The following is an 18,133-nucleotide window of genomic DNA, read 5'->3' as shown; positions in this document are numbered from 1 at the left end:
GTAGAAACCCCTAACAAGTGACATCATTTTGGAAACTAGACCCCCCCAAGGAACTTATCTAGATGTGTTGTGAGAACTTTGAACCCCCAAGTGTTTTACTAAAGTTTAGAATGCAGAGCCGTGAAAATAAAAAAATAAAACATTTTTCCCACAGAAATGATTTTTTAGCCCCCAAATTTTTAGTTTCACAAGGGTAACCAGAGAAATTGGACCACAAAAGTTGTAGTCCAATTTGTCCCGAGTACGCGGATACCCCATATGTGGGGGTAAACCACTGTTTGTATGCACGGCAGAGCTCGGAAGAGAAGGAGCACCGTTTGACTTTTCAATGCAAAATTGGCTGGAATTGAGATCGGACGCCATGTCGTGTTTGCAGAGCCACTAATGTGCCTTAATAGTGGAAACCCCCCAATTCTAACTCCAACCTTAACCCCAACCCCAACTGTAAAAGGAATTCCAATCCTAACTTTAGCCCCAACCCTAACCCTAGTCCAAATCCTAACAAGAAAATGGAAATAAATACATTTTTTTTTTATTTTATTATTTTTCCCTAACTAAGGGGGTGATAAAAGGGGGTTTGATTTACTGTTTATAGCGGATTTTTATGTTTGGCAGTTGTCACATGCTAAAAGACGCTTCTTATTGCAAAAAATAGTTTTGCATCATCACATTTTGAGAGCTATAATTTTTCAATATTTTGGTCCACAGAGTCATGTGAGGTCTTGTTTTTTGCGGGATGAGTTGACGTTTTTATTGGTTACATTTTCGGGCATGTGACATTTTTTGATCGCTTTTTATTACGATTTTTGGGAGGCAGAATGAACAAAAAATAGCAATTCATGAATTTCTTTTGGGTGGGGCATTTATACCGTTCCGCGTTTGGAAAACTTGATAAGGCAGTTTTGTTTTTCGGATCAGTACGATTACAGCGATACCTCATTTATATCGTTTTTTTATGTTTTGGCGCTTTTATACAATAAAAACTATTTTATATAAAAAAATTATTGTTTTTGCATCCCTTTTTTTATTTTTTGCTGATGACGCTGCATGGCGGCTCCTTTTTTGCTTAGCAAGTTGTCGTTTTCAGCGGTAACATGTTTATTTATGTCCATCTTTTTGATTGCATGTTATTCCACGTTTTGTTCGGCGGTATGATGATAAAGCATTGTTTTTTTGCATTTTTTTTACGGTGCTCACTGAAGGGGTTAACTAGTGGGACAGTTTTATAGGTCGAGTCATTACAGACGCGGTGATACTAAATATGTGTAATTTTATTGTTTTTTTTATTTACATAAAGAAAACGGTAATTAGACCCACCGGTAATTGTATTTCCAGGAATCCATCCTGACAGCACCATTGGAGGACGTCTTTCTTACCCTCAGTGGGACAGGAACAACAAGCGGTTAAAAAGCCCTTACCACCCACCAGTGATTTTCCAGAGTACCACATACCACATCTGGATGGATGCAAAAAAAAAAAAAAAGTTTATTAACAAATTCTACACCAATGTTACATCACATTAGTATATAATACAATTTTGCAGTGGGAGGGAACTAGCAGGATGGATTCCTGGAAATACAATTACCGGTAGGTCTAATTACTGTTTTCCAGTTCACCACCTGACAGCACCATTGGAGAATGGGACTGGGACTACATAGGGTGGGACTACTGCATACAATACCTTTCTACCAAAGGCTAACTGCTTTGATGAGACATCTAGCTTATAGTGTCTAGCAAAGGTAGAAAGACTGGTCCAAGTTGCTGCCCTACAGATCTGCTCTGCTGAAGCTCTCCCCATTTCTGCCCATGACATAGCTATAGCTCGGGTTGAATAAGCTCTAAAGATGTCTGGGGAATCTTTCCCTTGGGTTCTATATGCAAGGTCTACAGTAGTTTTAGGGTATGTGCACACGCTGTGGATTTTGCTGCGGATCCGCAGCGTTTCCCATGAGTTTACAGTACAATGTAAACCTATGGGAAACTAAATCCGCAGTGCACATGCTGCGGAAAAAACGCACGGAAACGCAGTGTTTTATTTTCCACAGCATGTCAATTCTTTGTGCGGATTCCGCTGCGGTTTTACACCTGCTCCAATAGAAAACTGCAGGTGTAAAGCCGCAGCGGAATCTGCAGTAGAAACCGCGATAAATCCGCAGGAAAAACCGCAGCGGTTTTGCACTGCGGATTTATCAAATCCGCTGCGGAAAAATCTGCAGAGGAGGTTCTACGTGTGCACAGACCCTTAATCCACCTAGCAATGGTAGACTTTGCTGACCTCTATTTGGTCCCCCGTACTGTACGAACAGGTTCGTGTCTCGTCTCCAACCTTCAGTCGCCCTTAGATATTTTAAAACCGTCTCTCAGATTATGATAGACGCCCTCTTTTGAGTTTCTATGATGTTGGCAGAACGAGGGAAGTATTACTTCCTGGTTGAAACTTCCTGTTCAAAACAGCTGACATGTCCCGGCTTTGATGCGGGCTCACCGCGGAGCCCTGCATCAAAGCAGGGGATCTGACCTCGGACGTACTATCCCGTCCGAGGTCAGATAGGGGTTAAAGGGAAGGTGCCATCAAAAAAATTTTTTTTTTCAGAAATTGTAAAAATGTAAAGAATTAATGATTACATTTTCTTAAAAAATATTATCATTTGTTTATAATTTAGTAAAATATGAAAAATAATTTGAAAAGTTTTGGAATTTCCACTTTTAAACACTAGGGGGAGCAGCTGCTGATATTTCAGAAAAACCTAGTGTACAAATAGCTCACATTACTGCACTGCAGTAATTATGGGCGGAGTCTGCTGACGTGTGTGATGTCTCCTCTCCTCCCCTTCTGGGTGTTTGCTAAGGGATTAGAGAGGAGGATATTCAGGAACCCAGAGAGCAGCCATTTTGTTGGTGACTGCAGAGTAAGGTCAGTATTTTACATCAGTATTTGTAAGCCAAAACCAGGAGTGGAACAATTAGAGGAAAAGTACAATAGAAACATATGCACCATTTCTGTATATATCACTCACTCCTGGTTTTGGCTTACAAATACTGAGGTAAAATACTGACCAAATACTGATAGTGTGAAGGCAGCCTTATACTGACAAGTAGACAGTCACCGAGGATGGCAGGCAGCAAGGATTCTGGGAGATATGTGGTGGAGGGAGCAGGGTGACAGCAGCAGAGTATTTCAGGAGAGCAGTGTGCTGGTCTATGGGAGCCCCCTGTTCGGTGTGCGGAGCAGCCAGGGATTGTACATAGAGCGCTGTCTTTTATACACATGGATGGACCGTCTGCTTCACAGAAATCCAGGAAACATTTCTGCGGATTGATGGCCTGGTCTGATCCAGACTTTGCATGCAAAGACCCCATTCCCTTCCTCAGATCCTGTCTTCCCCATCCTGTCCTGGCAATGTGTGAAGGCGAGGCGACAGGCGCAGTCTGGGGTGACGCTAGGAAGGAAATGTAGCCATATAGTAACAATAAAAATGAGACCCCTCTCTTCAGCTACCTCACCAGCCTTCCCCTGACTACACCTAACTGGAGGTCATGCTATCCCCTCTATTACCCCAGACCCGCGTACAGGTGCTCAGCCAGAACCACCATAGAATGGGTCCGCTTTCTGAAGATAAGACTGCCATAGTGTTCTCACATAATACCACCATATAGATCACACATAATACCGCCAGTGTTCTCACATACTACCATATGCTTCTCACATAATACCGCCACATAGATCTCACATGTATTGTAAATACTCGGCCAGAATAAAGTCCTTTATTAATCTTTTTTTAAACCATACCAAACGCATAATCCTCGACTCCCTCATCTCACACAACAAAAATAATACACCACAATGGGGAAAGACACGCAAGGGGGAGAGGAGTGCATAGGAGAGGATTAGATACTGACTGCTGAGCTGTGTATCTAATCCTGTCCTGTGTGATACTGTGCTGCGCCGTGTATCTAATCCTATCTTGTGTGATACTGTACACAGGACAGGATTAGCTACACAGGACTAGATTAGCTACACAGGACAGAGGTAGCACTGGTAGATGGTATATAGAGGCAGGCAGCAGTGGTAGATGGTATATAGAGGCAGGCAGCAGTGGTAGATGATATATAGAGGCAGGCAGCAGTGGTAGATGGTATATAGGGGCAGGTAGCAGCGGTATATAGGGGCAGGTAGCAGCGGTATATAGGGGCAGGTAGCAGCGGTATATAGGGGCAGGTAGCAGCGGTATATAGGGGCAGGTAGCAGCGGTATATAGGGGCAGGGAGCAGCGGTATATAGGGGCAGGGAGCAGTGGTATATAGGGGCAGGGAGCAGTGGTATATAGGGGCAGGTAGCAGTGGTATATAGGGGCTGGTAGCAGTGGTATATAGGGGCAGGTAGCAGTGGTATATAGGGGCAGGTAGCAGTGGTATATAGGGGCAGGTAGCAGTGGTATATAGGGGCAGGTAGCAGTGGTATATAGGGGCAGGTAGCAGTGGTATATAGGGGCTGGTAGCAGTGGTATATAGGGGCTGGTAGCAGTGGTATATAGGGGCTGGTAGCAGTGGTCTATAGGGGCTGGTAGCAGTGGTCTATAGGGTCTGGTAGCAGTGGTAGATGCATAAGAAAATAAAAACTCTGTACTTACCTTCAGTCCTCTCCCAGGAAGTGCTGAATCATGTTCAGGGCAGAGCAGTGTGACGATCTCCCTGCTGTGAACAGGTCGGCAGTGAGCAGTGATTGCAGCCTGTACTGTAATACTAAGTACAGGCTGCAATCACAGCTCCTGGCTGCAGATACTCACCCCGACCCTCGCTTCCCAGCAGCAGCTTCTCCCTGGCAGCTCCTGTCAACGCACACACTGAGCTGTGTGTGCGATGACAGAGGAAAATAAAAAACAAAATGGCCGCGATCTCCTCTCACAGCTGTGAAGTAGCAGCCCAGTGGGCATGCCCAAGTCACAGCTGAGATGCAGGAGAAGCAGCCTCAATGAAAGAGATGCGGTCGGGTCCGACCGTTGGCTCCTATGCCCATGGCTGCCGTAAGTGAGGTGTGCAAGTGTCGTTCCCAGACACACACCCCCCCACTAATGAAAATGGCGGCCTCCAGTGGTAAAAGTAAAAATGAATAAATAAAAAAGTATGAAAGTAGTACATTTACTTTTGTATTAAAAATAATTGATTATATAATCAATAATTATTAATACAAAAACTAAAATCACGGCACCCTCCCTTTAAGTAGGTCACTACTTCTGACATCAGCTTGGTAAATATCCTGGGGGCAGGGGCTGGGCCAAAGGGAAGACATCTGAAAATGATAAATTACTCCCTTGTTCATCAGAGTGAATCTCAGGAATTTTTGGTTGGAAGCATGGATTGGGACATGGTAGTATACACTCTTTAGATCTAAGGTCCACATCACCATGTCCCTGTCTATCAGAGGTATTGTGGATTTTATTGACTCCATCTGGAATTTTCTGCATCTTATCCACCTGTTCAGGGGTTTGAGATTTATAATCGTCCGGGAGTCTCCCAATGGTTTTTTTTTTTATTGAGAAGGGGTTTGAATAATGACCCTTGCCTCTCTCCGGGATGGGTACTGGGACAATTGCCTCTACTTTTAATAACTCCTGGATGTCTGGCCACATAGGTGAGTTTAAGAGGGGATAGGATCTGGTTACTGTGAACCTTTCTGGAGGAAGGCTGGTGAACTCTAGCTTGTAACCCTGACCAATTACTTGAAGAATTCATGGATTTTGGGATATTTTCTGCCAACCCCCTAAAAATTTTAGTAACCGACCTCCCACTCTGATGTCATTTGTTAGCCTTTCCTGAACCCGGACCGGGGAAAAATGGAGTCTCTACCTTTTCCCCCCTTTGGGATAGGACCATCTCCCAGTTTTCCCCTTACCCCTGTAGTCTGTCTTCTGACTGGGTCGGGACCTAAGAAAGGGCTGGTATTTTTTTGTATTTTCCTCAGGGAACCCGTTCTTTTTGTCTGAGGCTTTTTCTAAAATGTCATCTAGAATTGGCCCAAACACTTTACCCCCTGAGAACGGGATCCCACAAAGTTTATTCTTTGATTGAATATCCCCTGACCAAGTTTATAGCCAGATAGCTCTACTGGCTGCATTGGACAATGACTCACTTCTGGCGGCAAATCGCACAGACTCCGCTTAAGCGTCCGCCATGAATCCTGTTGCGAGCTTTAATAACGGCAAGGACTTGAGGGTGACATCTCTAGAGGTTTTGGCCTTAAGATGTTCCTCCAAATCGTCCATCTATAGATGCATGGACTGGGCAACAGAGGTTGCTGCTATATTTATTATTGCTGCTGAGGATTCCCAAGTTCTCCTAAGCAGCCCATCCGCCTTGCGATCCATTGGTTTTAGTTTCAACGCAGAAGAGTCCTCAAATGGAATCGCTGTCTTTTTCACCACTTTAGCCAATGGCACATCTATCTTGGGAACTTCATCCCATACTTTTATATCCTCTGGATTAAAGGGCAAACTGAGTCTAAAGTCTCTAGGCACCACTAGTCTCTTCTCCGCTTCCTGCCACTCTTCCAATATCATGGAGCAGATGTGATTATTCACTGGAAAAACTCTAGTAACATGGGCATGTAGGCCGCCAAACATCTCATCCTGGATAGAGGTTTCCTCTGGGGTGTCCTGTAACTGCATGGTGTTACCAACTGCCTGCAGGAGCTCATCCGTATCTGTAGCAGAGAAAATATATTTCTTCCCTCTTCCTATTGAGTCTTCTCTTTCTTCTTGATCTCACTCTCCGGAATCTTCTTCATCAGAAGATGAGCTGGACTCCCTCGGTCTCTTCCACAATGTCTGCGGTTCTGTCTGGCTGGTCTGGGGAAGATTCAGACTGGAGATGGAAGCCTGAACCTCCTGACGTATCATTGCTCTCATGTTGGTCAATAATGAAGTCTGCTCCTTGCTTACGATTTTTGACGTGCATGACTTGCAAAGCGGCTTCCGCCAGTTCTCTGGTAACCTAGCGGCACAAATGGGACATTTACTTTTCCGAGGCTTTTTCTTTTCAGGTGCAGGGGTGGGAGGCTCTCCCTATAACACACAGAGATCTCAGTATTACCTCTGAGTACATAGGGAATCAGGAGTGGCATTGTAGTATGGCTTAGAGTAGCTATTCACATGCCCCTGTGTCTGCTCTGGGCCCTCAGGTCTGCCTGTATCCTCCATTAGGAAGGTATACTAACCAGGTGCTCCCTATCAGGATGGCCGGCGGGATATGCAGTCCCATTATCCCCTTTAATTAGTTTCGTTACCTGGTTGATCCTGCCCTCCTCACCGCGTCCACGCGGTGCGACGCTGCTGAAAAGCCTCCCCTGAGGCCGGCGCCGCCACTGGAATCTGCCCGCCGGCAGACGCTGAGTGCCCCGTCGACCGGAAGTGACGTGGCCGCCGCGGCCTGGTTGGGAGATGCGGCCGCCATGATCCAGGAAGCGGCCGTTAGACCCTCAGCAGCTGGCGCCGGGACCGAGAGCCCCCAACGTGGTGGAAGCCGACCCGACCCCAGGAGCAGCACTACACTGGGGAGGCGGAGGGACCCCCCATCGCAGGTATCAGCCGCAAATATCTTGCGGTGGGGAAGGGAAAGGCTGGGCCCGCTGATCACCACCATCTGCATAGCACGGTCGGAGGACCTGGCTTGCTGTTCCTATCCACAGTGGGACAGGAAAAACACTGGTGGGTGGTAAGGGGAGGGTCCTTTTAACCACTTGTTTTTCCTGTCCCACTGAGGGTAAGAAGGACGTCCTCCAATGGTGCTGTCAGGTGGTGAACTGGAAACGTATTTATTGGAACAATACATATATTTTTTTTCTTTATTTAGGAACTTTAAAAAAAATATTTTTACACAGTATATTTTTTTTTATTTTTTTATATCGTCCCAGGGTGGTACATCACTGTATAAAGTCAGATTGCTGATCTGACACTTTGCACAGCACTGTGTCAGATCAGCGATCTGACAGGCAGTGAAGGAGGCTTCTCAGGTCCTGCTCTCAGCAGGGAGAACCTCAGAACCTCGCTTTGTTCTGAGGGTAGCACGCAGGTAACCCCCTCCCTGCGTGATGCTTCTCTTTGCCACCGGAATGCTGCAATCTTGTTTGATTGCAGTATTCCGGGGGTTAAAGTGCCGGGAGCGGTCTGTGACAGCTCCTGGCACTTAGTGCCGAGTATCAGCTGTGAGAATCAGTTGACACCCGGCCGTGAGCGCGGCTGATCGCACATGACGTACTATTCCGTCCATGGGAATTAAGTCCCATTTCACATGGACGGAATAGTATGTCGGATAGCAAAAAGGGGTTAAAAGGACTTCTTTCTGGGTGTCTGTTTTCTTAAAATGTGACTATGGGGTTAGTAATGGGGGGCGTCTTATTGACGCATCTTCATTACTAACCTCAGGGCTTGATGTCACCTGATGGTGATATTAACCCCCCAACTGTTACCCCACTTGCCACCGCTACAGGGCAAGTGGGAATAGCGAGGCTAAGTGCCAGAATTGGCGCATCTTAGAGATGGGACTTTTCTGGGGTGGCTGAGAGCGGATGTTTTTAGCCTGGGGGGCAGTGTCCATGGCCCCTTCCTAGGCTATTAATGTCAGCCAGCAGCTGTCTACATAGCCTTTGCTCATTAATTATAGTGGGACCAAATGTAATTTTTTTGGGGGGTCCCCAATTTTAATAGTCAGTAAAGGATAAGTATACAGTTATGAGCGGATATTAATAGCCTGGGAAGCTCCATGGGTATTACCCCCTTCCCAGGCTATAAACATCTGTCCCCAGTCGTCAGCTTCCCCCCTGCCGGTTACAAAAATTACGCGGGAGTTCACGCCATTTTTTTCTGAAAAATAATCTTTTATTAATTAAATACATGTACAGTAATTTGCACACACTGTACTAATTGAATTTGTCACTAACATCTATATACAGTGGAGAAAAAAAGTATTTAGTCAGCCACCAATTCTGCAAGTTGTCCCACGTAAAAAGAGGAGAGGCCTGTAATTGACATCATAAATAGACCACAACTATGAGAGTCAAAATTGAGAAAACAAATCCAGAAAATCACCTTGTCTGATTTGGCAAGATTTATTTTCCACCATAATTTGCAAAATAAGTATTTGGTCACTAACAAAAGTTCATCTCAATATTTTGCTATATATCCTTATTGGCAATGACAGTGGTCAAACGTTTTCTGTAAGTCTTCACAAGGTGGAGACATCAACAGTCTATCTAGTCATTTGTAAGCTGGAAACAGACAACCCCTTTAAAAGAGTCACTTTAGTAATATCTGAATGTGTCACCTTCTCTTCTTGAGATTTGGTCTCTCCAGGAGTCAAACCCACAACCCCTATCTTGGCAGGCACGAGCTAGAGCTATGAGCCACAGACTGAACTGACCGGGTCAATGTAGGCTGTGGCTCAAAGCTTTAGCTACTACCTGCAAAGATAGAGGTTATGGGTTTGATTCCCAGTAGGCCAGATGTCAAGAGAAAGTAATTTCTGAATATGTCCAGCTAGGAGGAGAATGATTGCAGCCTCCTTATCCACAGATAAGATCAGGCATATTGAGATCTAACATGCACAATCCTTGTCTCCACTGATGTCAGACATTGCTGATCACGCTTACTATAGGTGGGATCCACTACCACATATAGCCATCATAATAAAGTTGGAGTCCAGACCCGGCGACACCTACCGCTCTATTACCGCCATATGTCTCAGGACATGGGGGATCTCTGTACGGGGTAATTACTGGGCTACACTTACCTTTATGTCTTGTGTCGCTTTCAATCCAAAACCCTCATTGGGGAATTCGGTCAGTACAAAGCCCTCGGTTGAGGCGCCATTTTCTTTTGCCCATTGGATCAGTTCAGGAAAATAATCTTCCCTTTTGCCATCAAAGACGACAGATAAACCTGCTGTGATTAGAAGAGGCCATGAGGGGGAATCAGCTCTGGATCTCATCACATGCTGCTGTAGGTACATTATATGCTGCTACATCAGAAAATATTACAGAGCGAGACGCTCAAAAGCCCCCTGGATGAGACATGTGAACACTTAGGGTGGCTGTACAGCGCATCTGCTGACCTTTCTGCTTCTTGCGAATCCTCTCGACCAGTCCCCGGATCTGCACATATTCTTCCCACTCTCTCCCTGGTGCGGAGCTGGGGTTACTGCACTCTGCCAGAACACAATGACCACGATAAGCATCAAGAACTGAAACCTTTATGCGTCTTAACAAAATTACACACCACAGCTGTACTCTATAGAGGAGCAAACAGATTCGCAGGCCCCCTATCCCGTGGCCAGGTCAGAATTCTGTGGTCGCTGCATGGGAACCCTGCAAATCATCTCACAAATGCAGTCATCTGCAGCTATTCTTTAGATTAGCAGGCTTGCAGCAACATCATGTGTCAGTTTGCAGTGGCCACAGAATACGGACCTGGCCACAGGAGCAGGGTCCTGCAGAAAGATTCACTCATCTCTAGTACCAGCTATTATTCTGCTGCAGTCACTGTGTACATACATTACTGATCCGGAGTTACATCCTGTATTATACCCCAGAGCTGCACTCACTATTCTGCTGCTGAAGTCACTGTGTACATACATTACATTACTGATCCTGAGTTACATCCTGTATTATACTCCAGAGCTGCACTCACTATTCTGCTGGTGCAGTCACTGTGTACATACATTACATTACTGATCCTGAGTTACATCCTGTATTATACTCCAGAGCTGCACTCACTATTCTACTGGTGCAGTCACTGTGTACATACATTACATTACTGATCCTGAGTTACCTCCTGTATTATACCCCAGAGCTGCACTCACTATTCTGCTGGTGCAGTCACTGTGTACATACATTACTGATCCTGAGTTACATCCTGTATTATACTCCAGAGCTGCACTCACTATTCTTCTGGTGCAGTCACTGTGTACATACATTACTGATCCTGAGTTACATCCTGTATTATACTCCAGAGCTGCACTCACTATTCTGCTGGTGCAGTCACTGTGTACATACATTACATTACTGATCCTGAGTTCCATCCTGTATTATCCTCCAGAGCTGCGCTCACTATTCTGCTGGTGCAGTCACTGTGTACATACATTACATTACTGATCCTGTACTGATCCTGAGTTCCATCCTGTATTATACTCCAGAGCTGTACTAACTATTCTGCTGGGGCAGTCACTGTGTACATACATTACATTACTGATCCTGTACTGATCCTGAGTTCCATCCTGTATTATACTCCAGAGCTGCACTCACTATTCTGCTGGTGCAGTCACTGTGTACATACATTACTGATCCTGAGTTACATCCTGTATTATACCCCAGAGCTGCACTCACTATTCTGCTGGGGCAGTCACTGTGTACATACATTACTGATCCCGAGTTACCTCCTGTATTATACCCCAGAGCTGCACTCACTATTCTGCTGGGGCAGTCACTGTGTACATACATTACTGATCCCGAGTTACCTCCTGTATTATACCCCAGAGCTGCACTCACTATTCTGCTGGGGCAGTCACTGTGTACATACATTAGATTACTGATCCTGAGTTACATCCTGTAATATACTCCAGAGCTGCGCTCACTATTCTGTTGGTGCAGTCACTGTGTACATACATTACATTACTGATCCGGAGTTACATCCTGTATTATACCCCAGAGCTGCACTCACTATTCTGCTGCTGCAGTCACTGTGTACATACATTACATTACTGATCACGAGTTACATCCTGTATTATGCCCTAGAGCTGCGCTCACTATTCTGCTGATACATACATTACATTAAGTTTGTAATAACTCCCGACATCTGTGCCTTGATCTCTTATCTCTAGTTTTACGTAATAACTTTTTTCTGTTCGGTGATCAATATTATATACAGACCCAGGGCACCGCTATGGGTGCCAATGTACCTCCGGCATATGCTAATATTTATATGGATGCCTATGAACATGCGCATGTCTACAACAACAATCTCTTCCAAACCCATAGTCTATGTTGGCTGTGTTACATAGATGATATTTTTTCCTTATGGATTAGCCCACAGGATACTTTACTTTCAGTGAATATCTAAACTCCATTCGGCCAGAACTCCAGTTTACACTAAACCATGATCCAACACAGATTTCATTTCTTGATACATTGGTCACTAAGGAATCTGATGGCTCTTACAACTGATGTATTTTCCAAACCGACTGACTCAAATAGCCTACTCCATTATCAAAGTTGTCACCTGGTCTCTACTAAACACAGCCTACCCTGTTCAAAATTTAAGCGCGTGGCTCGCATAGTCTCGAAGCCAGACACATTACCTGAACGACTAGACGAGATGTCCCGTAAATTTACGGCTAGGCAGTACCCCAAGAGCTTACTGGACAGAGAGAAAAAGCTGGTCCTAAGTCCATCTGACCCAACCCAAACCTGAACGGGTTCCTTTTATTCATACTCATCACCCTGTTATGCCCAAGGTATATAGCGTAAGTCGGAAACACTGGCCCATGCTGAAACGTTCATACCCCCACATCGAGGCTCTCAATACCACCAGTTAATGTGTACACGAAGACCCAACAACATTAGGGATGTAGTCGTTAAGGCTGACATAGGCAGCTCACCTAGAGTACCCAGACCAACCTTCCTTGGCACGGAAAGGAGGGGCACTTTTCCCTGCCTAGGTTGTGCATGCTGCTCAAACGTCATTAAATCCAGTTCAATTACCCGTCCCCATTCTGGCAAACAATATGAGATTAAGGGTTTCTCACATGTGATACTAATAATGTGGTGTACGCAATAAAATGCCCCTGTGTCCTGCTTTACGTTGGTGAGACGACGCAACACATCTGCGATAGGATTGATTCCCACAAATCCACAATACGGTGTAAAAAAACGTGGCTTCCCCTTCCACATCTCTTCGCATCTGCCAATCATTCCTTCTCCCAACGACGGTTCCAAGTACTTGAACAGGTGGACAGAGCACGCAGGGGTGGGAATCACAGTAAATTATTACGTGAACAAGAATCCCACTGGATATACACTCTGCAAACCCTCACACCTAAAGGCCTCAACTGGGAACTTGACCTCATTTTCTGATAGTGATCCGTGGCCCCTTGGCTTCCTGCTTTATTTTATTTTGTTATACAGTCTAAGTCATTTTTCTGAATGTATATTTTTCTGGTTATGCCATATATTTCATCTATTACTCTTTTGGGCGGTTAGGTGTTCAAGCAGGCTGACCTGTTGGCTCTAAGTATTCTAACATTTTTTTCAATACTTTCAGGCTATCTGACCTCCGCTATCTGTTATACCGGGGTAAGTACCCAGAAACTGTTTTTTTACATAAAAATTTTTCACTTTTCATTTTTTCGTTATTTTTATTATTTTAATTTTTTTATTTTTATTATTTTTTTCTTAATCCTTGCTTTATTTTGAGCTTTCATTATTACTCTATTTAATTCAAATTCCCCCTTAATTTTTTTCACTTTTCTTTCATTGATTGTATGTATTTTTTCATTATTTTTTCATTGTTTTTTATTTTATTTTTTAGTGTCTTCTATTTTTTCATATACCGTATATGTTTTTCATTCCCTTTTTTCCCTTTATTTTCATTTTTACATTGTTTTCACTTTGCCTCCCATTCTTCTTATTATTTGACCCAAAAATTTTTTTACATCATTTTATTTTCTTGTACAAATCATTTTGGCATTCTGGTTATTTTTCCTTTTTTCCGTTTACTCATGATTTCATTATTATTCTTTAATCTTTATTATTTTTCATTTTTATTTTCATTTAATTTTTATTCTCATTTTTCATCCACCTACATACTCTCTCATCTTTATCTTCCCTCTCTTCTCCTTGCACATAATACCCGCCTTGTCTATGCTTGCTTCTCTTCATGTGTCCTCACCCCTGGCGTGCTCTGCGCATGCGCGTTCCCCCGCGATCGCACAAGCGCCATACCTGCGTTCCAATCCCCTGGCCCGAGCAACCCATGGCACATGCTCAATCCCCATGCGCCTCTACCCTCATTCCCGCAATGTCTTACTGCGCAAGCGTCCTTCTCCTGCATTTCCTGCCCGGACACTATACCTTCCCGCTTACCACCTACGCTGGTGCACATCACCACAGGGATCTCTATGCCCCGGACCCGCAGGTAACATACACCGTCTAGGACGCACACCATCATGTCTCTGGGCCATGTTTCCCACGTTGCTCACTTGTGTGTATCTCTTCAGCACAGACTGGGACTGCACCCCCTCCTTCAAGCTTGGCTTAATATTTCATATACTACCATTGGGTATGTCCGCCATTATTCTTTTCTTCCTCTCCTCCTCCTCTTTATTATTTTTTCACTCATTTTTGTATTCTTTCCCCTCCGCGGCTCTGATAAGTAGCCTGTATACAAAACTTTCTCCTACCGCGGTTTCTCCGAGTACGGTGTCTTCCTCCTTATCATTCTATAACAAGGTCAGTCTACTTGCTTGATATCGCCCCTATGTACCAATCTAATTGAGTATCATTTGTTGTTGCATACCGCAGAGTACATGCAGCCGCATGTCAGCGCTTACGCCTAGTCTTGCTTATGTTGGAACCATGGAGTATTTCACATTTACCCTCTATTTGGGCATTCATTGTATATATTAATTATGTATATTTGTCACTGTGGATTTTTGTGTTAATACCGGATGTCACTACATCTGTTCAGCATTGTGATGCTTACATATAGCTTCGGTATAACAGGTCATACCTTTCTAATATATTTTGTCTTTATTGTTTCTTCTAGTGAGGTTTGACAAAGGCCCATTACGGGGTCGAAACGTTACCTCAGCAACCCTTGTTGTTTTGCTTTACTGTGGTGAATAAATTTACTTATTTTTGCATCAGAAAATCTATAGTGTGAGTGCGGCTGTTGTCTTACAAATCTACATACATTACATCTCCATTCTTAGGATATGGGGGTCTCGGAAGTCACCTCTTCCCCCTTATGACAGCGCATTATTTTCCTCCCGCTCTGGACAGACCGTTTCTTACTTACTCTGCAGTAAGTCGCCGATCAGGTTCATCATCTCTTTTGGGGACACAGCTGCTGCGGCTCCGCTCCCCGACTTCTGGGTTTTCACTCGGCTTTTCTTCCCCATTTTGGGTTCGCTCTGCAAGAAATTAGCACAGAACTAAATTGTTTTCCATTTAAGGAAGGAGGCCATTTCTATAAGATGCCCCTCACTGACGGGTGAGCAGGTCCCCTGAGGGCGGGCGCTGACATGTAGAGGGGTTACTTTCCTAGGGGACCCCATATTCTACTTAAAGGGTGTGTACTCTTATAACCAAGGCGTTTTCCCAGCATTATCCCATCTAAAATACAAAATCCCTTTTCACCTCATTACCTTTATTTCCTATGGAGCCTCTTACAAGAAATTCAGGTGCACCTGGAAAACCAATAAAATATCAGCATATTAGCAGGATAAGTGGAGAATGATGATGAAGATGTAAACGGCCCGCACCAGCTTGTATCTATCTCTATATATATATATATATATATATATATATATATATATATATATGTGTATGTATGTGGAGCTTGAGCCTTACAAGTAATACAGTGCACCCCTATGCTTTACACTGCAGCTCTCCCTCTCCAGGCAGGAGGCTGACCGCTAGCACAACCTCAACCTGAACTACAAGCATGTGAACCGGCAGTGAGAAAAAGGAGAATATTGGGCAACGAGCTTGGATAAAGGAGGGAGCCTGGAGCATCTGCGTCTGTTCTGGAAATGCAAAAATCGTCATGTAAAAGGGAAAAAAAAAAAACACTACTAGCAGAAGAATCCAGTATCATTTCAGCCTGGAAAAGCATAATTATTGTGTCACTGGCGCCATGGTAACAGAAGAAAGGGACTATTTAAATATCACGAGCGATTGCAGCACAAAAACAGGGATCAGCCATCACATTACTTTCTACGGGCGACGCAGGGCCCCGCACTACTACTCCGGACAGATGGCGATGACAGAAGTCGGACCCCCGGTGGTCTGTAGCCCATGCAATTCCCACTCTGGGAATATCCCTTTAGCGAAAGGTTCTGGCTTGACTAATATCCCTTGTTGTGCTGCAGAGGCTCGTTATCAGGCCAGACATTGACGTATAGGGTAGATTCCTCCAAACACATTTAATTTAGGATAAAAAAACTTTTGAAACTGGGCTTCATTTCACATTTTGCACCATTTGGTTTTCACGAGTTAACTGAGAATCGGTCAGTGAGATGGTTCCTATGAGGAGATGGTACCCCTCTTATCTGTCTTTTGCAGAGATCCTCTCAGCTTTTTAATGACCAGAGACCACATCAAAGAAGAGATGAAGATTGACCTGGTCATAAATCACCCGAGAGGAGCTCAGAAAAACACAGCTATAGAAATCAAAACAACTGCAAGCTCCCTGACAAGCCTCTCAGTTAACTCTTTCTGCAGCCAGCATTGTGCAAGGAAACAAAGCATGTAAAAGCCAATGAGTGGAGAAGTTAGTAAGAGAGAGAACGTCTTGTACTGTCGCTATCAGGACCAGATCACTTATTGGCAGGGGTCTTTTTATCCTCCATTTCATACACTGTACTGTTGCTATAAGGACCATATCACTTATTGGCAGGGGTCTTTTGATCCTCTATTTCATACACTGTACTGTTGCTATAAGGACCATATCACTTATTGGCAGGGGTCTTTTGATCCTCTATTTCATACATTGTACTGTTGCTATAAGGACCATATCACTTATTGGCAGGGGTCTTTTGATCCTCTATTTCATACACTGTACTGTTGCTATAAGGACCATATCACTTATTGGCAGGGGTCTTTTGATCCTCTATTTCATACATTGTACTGTTGCTATAAGGACCATATCACTTATTGGCAGGGGTCTTTTGATCCTCTATTTCATACATTGTACTGTTGCTATAAGGACCATATCACTTATTGGCAGGGGTCTTTTGATCCTCTATTTCATACACTGTACTGTTGCTATAAGGACCATATCACTTATTGGCAGGGGTCTTTTGATCCTCTATTTCATACATTGTACTGTTGCTATAAGGACCATATCACTTATTGGCAGGGGTCTTTTGATCCTCTATTTCATACATTGTACTGTTGCTATAAGGACCATATCACTTATTGGCAGGGGTCTTTTGATCCTCTATTTCATACACTGTACTGTTGCTATAAGGACCATATCACTTATTGGCAGGGGTCTTTTGATCCTCTATTTCATACATTGTACTGTCCTCTGTTATTCTGCATGGAAACTGAAGCAGATCACTGGGAGATGCCCCTTCACTTGTCTGCCTGGACAATGTAAAGCTGCAGGGGCCCGCACCTCCAACTGGTAACGCTCAGCTGCCACTATACATTTCCAGGAGGAATAACAGAGGATTAACAAAGTCCTACATAAAAAAAGGCGATTCGGACTGGTTCACAGAGATCAGGTGTGCTGGAATATCTGACCAGTCCTCTATGTTCACACACAGGTCCAGGCTGCCTGCAGCTCGGCATTATGCAATGACTGACAGCAGCGGTACCGACCTCGGTCCCCATTGATCACAACTCTGACAGTCATTTGCCCATACAGATGTGTTTATACAGGGGACTCAAGGCCATCATAGCATATAAGAAATGGGCTAATGTGCAGTGCAGGGGGACTACAACCTCAGCATTTCCTGTGGGTGGGCAACTATAAACCCCAGCATACCCCAAGAACCACAGGCTCTAGACAAGCTGTCTCCAATCTGTGGCTCTACAACCCCAAGCATGCACTGACAGCCGCCAGCTCTAGACTAGTTGTCTCTAACGGCTGGAGAACTACAACCCCCAGTATGCAGACAGCCTTCAGCTCTAGACTAGTTGTCTCCAATCTGTGGCTCTACAACCCCCAGTATGCACTGACAGCTCTAGACTAGTTGTCTCTAACGGCTGGGGAACTACAACCCCCAGTATGCAGACAGCCTTCAGCTCTAGACTAGTTGTCTCTAACGGCTGGGGAACTACAACCCCCAGTATGCAGACAGCCTTCAGCTCTAGACTAGTTGTCTCCAATCTGTGGCTCTACAACCCCCAGCATGCACT

The 18,133-nt window shown here is 44.4% G+C and overlaps 1 protein-coding gene across 1 annotated transcript in view; it reads right to left on the bottom strand.

The window, feature by feature from the left end:
• SETD3 (SET domain containing 3, actin N3(tau)-histidine methyltransferase) overlaps window positions 1-18,133 on the bottom strand; it is a 57,542-nt gene that overhangs the window by 38,459 nt on the left and 950 nt on the right. Inside the window, exons 2-5 of the mRNA XM_069735422.1 lie at window positions 15,412-15,453; window positions 15,063-15,177; window positions 10,105-10,197; window positions 9,784-9,935 (exon numbers count right to left, since the gene is read on the bottom strand). Of these exons, the coding sequence (XP_069591523.1) occupies window positions 9,784-9,935; window positions 10,105-10,197; window positions 15,063-15,165 (348 nt within the window). The 5' untranslated portion in view covers window positions 15,166-15,177; window positions 15,412-15,453. The remainder of the gene's footprint in view (window positions 1-9,783; window positions 9,936-10,104; window positions 10,198-15,062; window positions 15,178-15,411; window positions 15,454-18,133) is intronic.

This window comes from Ranitomeya imitator, chromosome 1 (assembly GCF_032444005.1).
Source record: "Ranitomeya imitator isolate aRanImi1 chromosome 1, aRanImi1.pri, whole genome shotgun sequence".
NCBI classification, from domain to species: domain Eukaryota; kingdom Metazoa; phylum Chordata; class Amphibia; order Anura; family Dendrobatidae; genus Ranitomeya; species Ranitomeya imitator.
Note: the sequence above shows the minus strand (reverse complement) of the source record. Positions and strands in the feature narration are given on the sequence as shown.